Source organism: Colossoma macropomum, unplaced genomic scaffold (assembly GCF_904425465.1).
Source record: "Colossoma macropomum unplaced genomic scaffold, Colossoma_macropomum, whole genome shotgun sequence".
Taxonomy (NCBI): Eukaryota; Metazoa; Chordata; class Actinopteri; order Characiformes; family Serrasalmidae; genus Colossoma; species Colossoma macropomum.
The window spans coordinates 13,770,157-13,780,779 of record NW_023494786.1 but is presented as its reverse complement, the minus strand read 5'-3'; the positions used below and the strand labels follow the sequence as shown (position 1 = coordinate 13,780,779).

The window sequence follows — 10,623 nt, the reverse complement described above, 5'->3', positions numbered from 1 at the left end:
TTGGCACCTCCACATCATTGCATTCAGTTTTTATTCACAATTTGTTTAGTGTCCCAACTTTTTTGGAATCCGGTTTGTATAAGAAAGTCTTGTTTTAGTGGACAAAAAATACACAAACATATTAAATAGAGTAATTTCTTTGGTTATCTATTTTGGCTTTTTGTGCTTTTTTTAAAGAACTTGTTACAGTTAAGAAAATGATGTGCATTTTCACTGCATACTCCTAAGAATGCACAGAAGGCAGGTGTTTTCCATCCTGTGGTTAATTGCTGTTTCTTTTGACACATTATCTTCATTGTCTTTAAAAATTACATGTAAGCAACATCCTCATAATGCACAGCAAGCAGATTTGCAATGCCTCGACTTGCTACATCTGAATGCATTCTAATGCTGGCCTCGACAGCATGCAGATTTTAATGTTTGTTGTGGCTAAAGCTGTGGTATGTTCTTGCCGATTGACATGTCACTGGTGGTTTTTCTTGATAAAAGATGCGACAGACTGACTTAAGACAGGCTGATTCTACACGCACAACAGTTCCGCCGACAGATGCTTCTCTGAGTGTCATTTACTTTCTCATAACACACTGAGAGCTGTTGTATTCTGCTGATGGAATATTGGTAAGTTTTTTCGAATTTATACAGATTTTTGCAATGTCAATATATTGGCAAAATACAACGTTATGCTTAGTTATAATATCAGAAAAGCTCATTATTTACAGAGAGAAAGAAAAAAACAAAACATTTTTTTAATACTGAGAACAGAAATGTGCTGCTGTTTTGTTAAGGAAGTGCCACATCTCAGCTTCGCAAGTTCTATAAAGTTATTTTTACATACATAAAATTTATACTCATTATTATATGTTGCTGTTGATTCCACTCTTACAGATTACACTGTTTAGATGATAGCTTGTATTGAATAGTAGTTTTTGTTACCGGTGTTTACAAATAATGTAACAAACAACAACTAAATAGAGCACTTAAATGTGGCTTTTTGCACCATTGATTGTTATTCTTGATTGAGAGCTTTGACAATTTTAGAAGTTCAAGGGAGAGAGCTGTATCTGTTGTTTACATATAAAGATGCTGAGTTGTGACTTGTTTTTTCCTTCTCAGGTCAAAGTACTGAACCATGCTTCGGCTTCTGAGTGTGGTATTGACCCTAACTGCGGCAGCTGGAGCTTGTATGAAGTCATGCGAGTGTGCAGACAACAACACCTCCATCACTTGTTCAAACCAGAATCTTCTGGAGTTTCCTCAACCTCTACAAGGTGTCAAGAACCTTTACGTGACTAACAGCTGGATCCGTGCTCTCCCCAATGAGGGTTTGGAAGAACTTTTGATACTTGATCTCACCAACAACCATCTTGGTGCGTGGCTTACTGATACTCCCACCTTACCAAATATGAGAAGCCTCACCCAGCTGTTTTTAAGAGGAAATGGAATTTGCACACTGGTGACTGGACAATTTCAAGAACTGAACAATCTCACTTTCTTGGATCTCAATCAAAACAACATCAAGATTCTCCCACCAAAGTTCCTCAAAGGTTTGACCAACCTTCAGGTCCTTACCTTGAGCTTGAACCAGATACAAAACCTGCCTTGTACAGCTTTCAGTGGAGCTCCTGCACTTAGGGAGCTCCACCTGAACAATAATAATATACAGATGATAGAAAAAGGTGTGTTTGAAAACTGCACCAGTCTAGAAAAACTCATTCTGTCAAAGAACCATTTGAAAACCATAGAGAAAGGGACATTTTTAGGTCCACTGGGCTTGGCTCACCTTGATCTTAGTAAAAACAGGCTCGCCACTGTGCCCACAGCCGCGCTTATGGATACACCCAATCTCACTAGCCTCTATTTGCATCAAAATGATATCACCTTTGTTCCTGAAAATGCTTTCTCTGGACTGTCATCATTAATTAGACTGCATCTGAACAACAACCCCATTTATAGTTTAGATGAGACCTCCTTGCAAGGTCTTTTTCAGCTTGGTGAACTTGATCTGAGTTCCAATCAACTGCAGAATCTGTCCTCATTAGTATTTCAAGATTTAGGCAAACTGGAGTGCCTCAATCTATACAACAATGCATTGATGTCACTCCCTCAAGGCCTCTTTAACAATTTAACCAAGTTAAAAGAACTGCAACTAGACAAAAATAAAATTCGTACCATCCCGCCAGATCTATTTCAGTCACTTTTAAAGCTCAAACAATTACAGCTGGACAGTAATCTCATCTCAGAGCTCAACTCATCTTCATTCGGAATGCTGAGAAGGCTTATACACCTCGATCTTAGCAATAACAGCCTGACCAAAATTTCCAGACAGCTTTTTCACAACACAGGACTGTCCCCTGATGACACTGAACACCTATACTCGCTAAGAGACTTTAGACTTAGAGAGCTCCACCTGAGCAGTAATAATATTGAGATGATAGAAAAAGGTGTGTTTGACAACTGCACCAATCTGACTAAACTTCTTCTCTTCAACAACCACTTGAAAAGCATAGAGGAAGGGACCTTCAGGGGGGCACCGTACCTGCTTCACCTTGATCTTGGCAAAAACAGGCTTACTGCTGTGCCCACTGGCGCCCTTAAGGATACTCCCAATCTTAATCACCTTCACCTGCAACAAAATGCTATCACCTTTGTTCCTGAAGATGCTTTCACTGGACTAGCTGCATTGAAGAAATTGGACTTAAGCAAGAATCCCCTTGTAAGTTTGGATGAAAACTCCCTTAGGGGTCTCTTCAAGCTTAGTCAACTGGACTTGAGTTTCAACCAGTTGCAGGATCTGCCCTCTTGTGTATTCCAAGATTTGGGCATGTTGAAGAGCCTTAATTTGTACCGCAATGCTCTGACATCACTGCCAGAATGTTTGTTCAACAATTTGACCCAATTAAGAGAGTTGCAGCTTGATAGCAATAATATTTCAGTCATTTCCCCAGAGATATTTCATCCACTGACAGAACTCAGAGATTTACAGCTGGACCACAATCACATCTCTGAGCTCAATTCATCTTCATTCACAAAGCTGGCAAAGCTGAAGAACCTTTACTTAAATAACAATGAACTTTTGAGAATTCCTAAGCACCTTCTGCAGAAAACAAAACACCTGAAGGAGCTACAACTGACGCATAATTATATCCGCTCCATCCCAAAGTTTTCTTTCAAAGGCCTTACGAGACTCAGATATCTGAGACTCAGCCACAACCACCTTTCTGTTGTCCATACTGAGCTGCTAGCTAATCTTAGTGACCTACGGGAGCTATCACTAGATCAGAACCGAATAGAGAGGCTCCCAGTTCGATTTTTCACAGGGCTTAAAAACTTGAGAATGCTCGACTTGGCCAACAATCATCTGAGTTTCTTGTCCACCAATGATTTCAAAGACTTGTACACACTGAGAGAGTTGCACTTGAGTTTCAATAAGCTCAGTGAATTACCACATAATATCTTCTCATCTCAAGAAAACCTTCAGAAGCTCTTCCTGCAATACAACCACCTGCACTACTTACCCCCAAAGGTGTTCTCCCCTTTGATCTCTTTGCAAGAGCTTGATCTAGAAAACAACCAGCTCCAGTATGTAGCCCAAATGCAATTCCGAGGCCTGAAGAACTTGAAGCAACTACATCTCAAATCAAATAAACTGCAGTCACTGGATTATGGGACCTTGGAGGCTCTGACAGCTCTGAGATCCATATATCTCAGTGAGAACCCGTGGGATTGCTCCTGTGCTTCCAACATGTATATCAGCAAATGGATCAATAAGAGTACTCATTTGGTGAAGGATAAACCCACATGCTTTGCCAAGTCTGGAAGGCTTGCTGGTCAAGGTCTCAAGATTTCTGCCTTGTCTCCAAAGCACTGTGTCAGCGCTGCCTGCTGCTCTACATGTATGCCACAAATGCGAATGATAACAATGCTTATATTTTTCATCTTGAATGTGTAGATCCCGTGAGGTCCCGTTGTTTCTGTCCAAATTCATGTGCTTTATCATAGCTGTGGTCCAAATAGCTGTTGCTTCAAATAAAATGTTATCTTTTAATAATAACTCTATTTCCTGTGTCTGTAACTGTTTCCAAAACTTTACATTTATAATGATTTCTCTTAACAATGTGTTCTGCAAGTCTTTTCAAATACTGCTGTATGGTTATTGGAGGATGTCAGAAGGATGAAGTGCATAGTCTTTATCAGATCAGGTCATAACCACAGGCCATCAGGTCATAAACAAACATACATTCTTGCACATATTTTAGCTTCCTGTCAAATGTTTTAAAAGGTAATCTGTGCAGTATGCCAATTCAAATATATATAAACTAATCTGACATTAAATGAATAATCCATTTAGATTTACAACCCCAATAAAGGGTAAAAAGCTAAATTACTGACTTCCCAAATTCCAACCAAAACATAAGACTATAAAAGAGAACTATTTTGTGTTTTATTAATTCATACAACTACTATATATCCTTTCCATATTTCTCTTGCTTTAAGGGTCAAGAGAGAATCTATGGAGCTTCTTCTGTATACTGAGTTCTTGCACTGTCTATTTTACATAACACAAACACCAAAAACAACTTTTACAAAAGTACATTTTACTTCCAGACTATTGTCCACCTGTTTCTCTGCAAAATCCGTTATCCCCCTTTTTAACCTGTTCATGAATGGCCTGGATCCCCATGGGACCCCCACAGAGCAGGTATTTTTTGGCTGTGAAAATATACATAAAATTCATTAAGTCAGTGTCTGTGTGTTTTTAGCTGGACCCTGTGTGAGCTAACTGTAGTAAGACTTAATGAAGAATGCCCAGCAAATGTCCTGAACTTATGCACAGACAGTCAAAAATCCATATCACAGATATTGTACATGCACAGGCCATACTGTAGTCCATCTGTTTCTCTGTATAATTTGTTAGCAGTTAGCCTTTATTTACCCCATTCATCAATGGTCAGGGCCTCCACTGAACAGGTATTATTTGGATAGTGGAAAAAGATTAAGAATATTTGTTGGGTATTCATTACCAACATGCTGTTGAACCATTTTATTGCAAACACAGGCCTCCAACTAAAAAGACGAAAAACTGACTTGAATTTCATGTAATTATTCACAAACTATCTAATAAAACTGACATTAGAGCTAAGGAGCTGGTATTTTTAAGTACCCAGTGAGCAACATAATTCAGTACGGTCCCTCTCAGTCAGTCACCTAATTTTAAAGTGATGGTTCAGCCAAAAATTAGGGCCAAATGATCAAAATGAAAAACATAGTTACATGTATATGCACCCTTTCATATCCTACAGCAGTGCCACAGTAGTCTCTAGAGTGAGATTTTCTGGTTTAAATATTAGGAAAAAGACCTTATTGGGGATATTTTGGGAAGGTGGGAGGAGTGTTTGAAAAATTACAACTGCTTGGTGTAGATTTTTGGGGTGAGCTGTTTAAAAAATGTTTTTCTTTTTTTTCCTCAGTTTGGCTCGATTTTTCTGACTGAAACGGTAACAAACTTGTGACTGGCATTCAGTGTTGATTAAAGATCTTTCTTAACACTGCATAAAATGACGAATAGCATATTAAACTCTAGTTTAGGCCCCTTTATAAAGTACACAATTTTCCTCTTATACCATAGTATATCAGCATAGTTGATCAGCAGAGACTTTTGGCATCTGGAGTTATGAGGATAATTACACCCACTTTTATTCATTGACAATATTACGCCATGTTTTTTAGGAACTACATAAGCAATTCTATTTGAGATTACTTAACCACTCACTGTGGTTTGAGGCAAGTGTGATGATTCAGACATGCAGTTCGCAGTCCTACAAAAGTTGCTTTCAGTTTTTCAAAGAAATCTGCAGAGATATTTTCCCACACCTCCAAAGATTAGTCTTAGAAGTCGGTTGCATTTTCTGCCTCTTACGATTCGAGTAATCTCAAACACATTCAGTGAAGTTGAGGTCTGGACTCTGGGGTGGACAGTCCATTGTTCTTTGTTTGATTTGCCAAATTTTCTACCGTTTTGACAATTTACTTTTCTCAGTAAGGGCTTCCTGGCAGCTACACATCCCTTCAGACCCATAGCGCCGAGTTGTCTTCTCACAGTGGAAGGATGGACAAATATTTTTCTGAAGCAAGAGTGAAGAGTGAATTTTCTCTTCACTCTCAAAGATGAAAGTACTGCTTCTCTGATGGTAACAGTTTTAGGGGGCTACCAGGTCTTGTTGTTAAGAGCCCTATTTTCTCCAGTTTTGTAAACTCCTGTCACTTATTTTCATTTTCACTTGTACTTTATGGCCATTTTAACTGGAAATTAAATAAATAAAGGGTGAACTTTGACTTTTGCACAGTAACTGACTTTTGGAGAATAGGAGAAAATTTCACTGGTCATATGCACATTTATGGCTTTTCAAGTTTCTCTGATAACCAAAACTCCTACCACATTTGTCACAAGTGTACTGTTTCTCGCCTGTGTGTACATACATGTGAGCTTTTAGCGTGTTCAGCTGGGTAAAACTGCGCTTACAGACATTACAGCTGTAAGGCTTCTGTCCAGTGTGTACGCGCTGATGTCTGCGGAGATTCCCTGCAGAGGAAAAGCCTTTGCTGCACACATCGCAGCTGAAAGGCCTTTCCCCAGTGTGGGACAGCTGGTGAGATTTGAGGCTGTTCTGTTGGGTGAACGTCCTGCCGCACACTGCGCAGCTATAGGGCCTTTCTCCAGTATGAGTCCTTTCGTGAATTTTCAAGTTGCCAGCACTTCGGAAGGATTTTTTACAGATGCCACATCTGTGAGATTTGCTACCACCATGTTGATTCTGGTGATTCTGTAGGCTGTTCAGAGAACTGATGCTTTCTCCACAGATGCTACATGAGACGGTCTCCTCCAGGTGAGTCCTAAGGTGCATCTCCAAAGAGGTCATGCAAGCTGACACCATCCCACAGGCGACGCAGCTGAAGCCATTCTGTCCCATGTGCCGGCCGTCGTGTAGCCTCAGCCCATTGGGCTGGCTGAACCCTTTCCCACATGATTTGCACACATAAGGTTTCTCACCTGTGTGAATTCGTTCGTGAGACTTTAGTGTGTTCAGCTGGTTGAAACTTCTCCCGCATGTCTGGCAGGTAAACGGTTTCTCCCCTGTATGGATCCTCTGGTGTCTGTGCAGATTAGAAAGACAGGCAAAGCTCTTCCCACATGTGTCACAGCTATGCTGCTTCTTCACTGAGTTTGCCATCATGTGTTTCTGAAGAGAATGAGGTCTTTTGCAGATCTCCACGTAAGTTTTACCTTTTGCGCATCTTGTCATGCTACAAAGCCTTTCACGATTTCTTGGATGCCTCTGATGAATGAAAGTCTTGCCACTTTGGCAACAGCTAAGGGGTTTCTCCACAGCAGCATGTAGAGCCTGGTGTGCTCTAAGATGAATCAAGTTGCTGAAGGTTCTTTTGCAGTTCTTACAACTGAGCTTACTTTCTCTTTTCCAGTATCTAGTTTGTGCCTTTATATGCCTTGTCTGTCTCACATCATTTAAAGCTGCAAGTGCATTTGCTTCCTTCCATACCATTTCAGAAGGAACGTCAACCTCTTCTGACCTGCAGATGTTTTCTTCTTCATTGTTTTCCCCTGATTTTCCATTGTCGATGGCATTCTCTAAGCTCTGTTCTGGCCCCTCTTCTTCAATGTCCATACATTCACCCATTCTGGTTGTCTGTAATAAAAACATTCATATATTTTAATACTTAAAATCATTTAATATCATAGGACTGATTTGCTAAAATAAGCAACATTTTACAGGTCACATTAATGCAAAGTTCAAAATGTAACCAACCTGCTGTACTGTTGAGACTGAGGTAATTACGATCTCAGGTTTCTCAATATTTTGGTGCTCCTCTCCTCTCCAACTTTGTGAGACATCAGATATTGTCTCCTCATAGGCTGCAGCGAGTAAGAAAATATGAGGGTTTGGCAGTACAATGATAAGGTATACCGTGGTATTTAAAGATGATGCCGGTATTTAAAAAATATGATGGTATTTCAAAATGATTACGTCAAATGTCTTTTCCATGTATGAACAGCCTCAGAAACACACTCCATCTATTTAGATTTTAGAGGGGCTCACTGATTGGTGGTGGTGGAGCTCACTGATAAGTGATGAATATAGAAAGAAGGGAAAAATAAAAGCCAGGAACTTAAAAAAAAACCTTAAAAGATTATGCAAGATGGCAGCTACACAAACCACAGAGTGTTTTTGATTTCAGCTTTCACTCTAACACCAATCACTTAACTTTGCGCTCTCAGATGTCATCTGTGTGTCATTTTAGCATCAGTTAGCAGTATCCAGGCCTGTGCTGTGGTGTGTATGCACACTTGGCCTGCTAACTTAGGTACCGTTAGCTTAGCCAAAGTGTTACAGCCCCGAAAAACACAGAACAATTATAGCTTTAGTCATCTAAACTTGTTGCATCAAAACAGCAGTTAGTCAGAATCAAACCTGCACTGTGATGGGTGGCACTGTTTGGTCCTGTAGCCTGCTCACTAAGCTAACGTTAAGTTAGCCTATCAGGATAACTTAACATTAACTCAATATTTCTTGAGTTACAGACAAAGACCAATCAAAGAGAATGGTTTTGTTTACTGTAGATAAGCAAATTACCTCCGTTAAAAAACATAAATGAGACAGACAATATGATCTCGCCAAGTATGGTGAATGCAAAGCCTGTATGTAACAAAAGTCTGTGCCAAAAGCATGCTTATAAATCTTGAGCCCTTGAGGTCTCTTGTCCTACAAGGCTGCACAAAGTGGAGGAAGACTGGAAAGCTTAAGGCATCTTTTGGGACGAGCAGGGAGGAGGAAGGAGGGTGTGCATGTTATCTATACCTGTTTGATGCCATTTGGGTATTTCATGAAGTTCTTGCTTCCTTCTTGACACAGTTTTATGTCTTTTTGCCACCGGCTTCTGTTTCCTCTTGAGGTTATTGCGTGCAATCTGACTTTGAGTTAAATGCAGATGTAAAACTGCTGAGGTGTCACTGAAGAGCCTGCAGATCTTCTCTACCGCTTCCTTTACTTGCATTTCTAGGACAGCATTCAGCTGAGCCTGAAAAGTGAGGGAAATCAAAGCAAAAACAAAGAGACAAACATGACAAATACAAATTTCAGCACTTTGTGAAAAAACAATGAAACAAAACAAATCTGTAGGAACTGCTGGTTGGGCAGGCTGAGTACAGCTGTAACAGCAGGACATGTTAAATATTTCATTTGCATTATAAACTTGAAGTGACACATACGTACTGCATATTAGAGGCGGGCAATACAGGAACATATAATATCACAATACTTACGGATTTTTTTTACGGCATGTCGATATTTATTTTGTCTGACATCTAATAAGTTAGAACAGACAAAGTAGTGACACGTTTTAAAAATACTACCAAAAACTACAAATCCAATTACTTGCATTCAAACAGTGCTTAAATGGTTCTTTGCGTGGTTATATGGCCCTATAGATTAATGGAGAACGTGCTGTAGTTGGTTTTATATAGAATCTTTTTGAAAAGGGTTCTATATAGCACCAAAAAGGGGTCTGTTATTGTTATGGTGTCAAGTTTGTAACAACTGAAGAACGCTTTTCAGTTCTATATAGAACCATACACAACATTCTCCATCAATCTGAAGAACTATTTCACCATGCAAAGAACGACTTAAGCATGCAAATGGTTGTTTGAGTGTTCATTGTTCTGTACAGAACCAATGTATTTTCTAAAGAACCATCTTTTTATGAGAGTAGTGATATGCCCATTTGTTATTATAAAGGTCAAGTTCCAGTAAAAAAAATGACTGTTTCCCGTCGGCGGAGTGGCCACTTCCTGCTGCCAGATGCCAATCAGGGACTGAGCCTATGCTGGTCTCTGGCCTGAGGTCGATTGTAAACGGCACAATGTCCTTACACACTTATTATGGAGTATATAGTTACTTTTTCATAATCTTCAAGACATTTTGATCTACAGGTTTATGCTAACATGCTGGAAGACGAATACAATTTAAAGGGTCACTCTGGCCAAAATGAAGAAAATGAGCCATCACTAGCTAAGTTACATCTGCTGTAAACACGCTTTACTCGGGTCCTACAGCGGTGCCACAGCATCTGTACAGGGAGGAGCTCCTGTTTAAAGACTAGGAGCCCCCTCTGATTATGTATCCTGAAGGTCGGGGACTTTTTTGAAAAATTCCTCCAAATAAGTAACGATAAGGCCACAGTCTGCTGTCTGCTGGTGCATCACTGGAGGTGAACGGTATCTGAACATGTTACCGAGGGCGAGCAGGTCCTCATACTGAGGCGGACCGGGCGGATATTCAGTGGAAATTCAGATGACCAACCTTAAACTCGGCCGCTGTGCTGAGAGAATCGCTCTCTGTAAACTTCAACAGAGATTCATCCAGAACTCTGCCCATTTTGTGCACAGTGGCCTTCATGAGTGTCTCCAGGATGGAGAACACCTGAGGCTCCAAGAGCGACAACATCCGCTGAGTTTCTGAGCTTTTTCGCAACATGCGTTTCTGAGGAGAACATAGGTTTACACTTCAAAGAAAGAAAGAAATCAGCTGCTGAACCAGCGCTGCACTGTTT

The 10,623-nt window shown here is 40.1% G+C and overlaps 2 protein-coding genes across 2 annotated transcripts; one reads left to right on the top strand and one right to left on the bottom strand.

The window, feature by feature from the left end:
- Positions 1-498: 498 nt before the first annotated feature.
- On the top strand, positions 499-3,958 carry si:dkey-182i3.11 (leucine-rich repeat-containing protein 15). Its single transcript, XM_036596855.1, has 4 exons — positions 499-618; positions 1,114-1,790; positions 2,343-2,713; positions 3,950-3,958. The coding sequence occupies exons 2-4, from the start codon at positions 1,130-1,132 to the stop codon at positions 3,956-3,958; spliced, it is 1,041 nt and encodes a 346-aa protein (XP_036452748.1). The 5' UTR covers positions 499-618; positions 1,114-1,129.
- A 395-nt stretch (positions 3,959-4,353) lies between these two features.
- Positions 4,354-10,623, bottom strand: si:dkey-182i3.10 (gastrula zinc finger protein XlCGF57.1). The gene is made up of 4 exons (XM_036561289.1): positions 10,374-10,623; positions 8,874-9,093; positions 7,824-7,930; positions 4,354-7,703 (listed from the first exon to the last, which is right to left on the bottom strand). Exons 1-4 carry the CDS (start codon positions 10,545-10,547, stop codon positions 6,375-6,377), a joined length of 1,830 nt encoding a protein of 609 aa, XP_036417182.1. The 5' UTR covers positions 10,548-10,623; the 3' UTR covers positions 4,354-6,374.

Excerpts from the sequence above, each read along its gene's own strand:
- si:dkey-182i3.11 (XM_036596855.1), top strand. The coding sequence starts at position 1,130 with ATGCTTCGGCTTCTGAGTGTGGTATTGACCCTAACTGCGGCAGCTGGA. Across the intron at positions 1,791-2,342 it reads CTTGGCTCACCTTGATCTTA|GACTGTCCCCTGATGACACT; the intron begins GTAAAAACAGGC and ends TTCACAACACAG.
- si:dkey-182i3.10 (XM_036561289.1), bottom strand. The coding sequence starts at position 10,547 with ATGTTGCGAAAAAGCTCAGAAACTCAGCGGATGTTGTCGCTCTTGGAG. Across the intron at positions 9,094-10,373 it reads GCACAGCGGCCGAGTTTAAG|GCTCAGCTGAATGCTGTCCT; the intron begins GTTGGTCATCTG and ends CTCACTTTTCAG. Across the intron at positions 7,704-7,823 it reads CAGTCTCAACAGTACAGCAG|ACAACCAGAATGGGTGAATG; the intron begins GTTGGTTACATT and ends TTTTTATTACAG.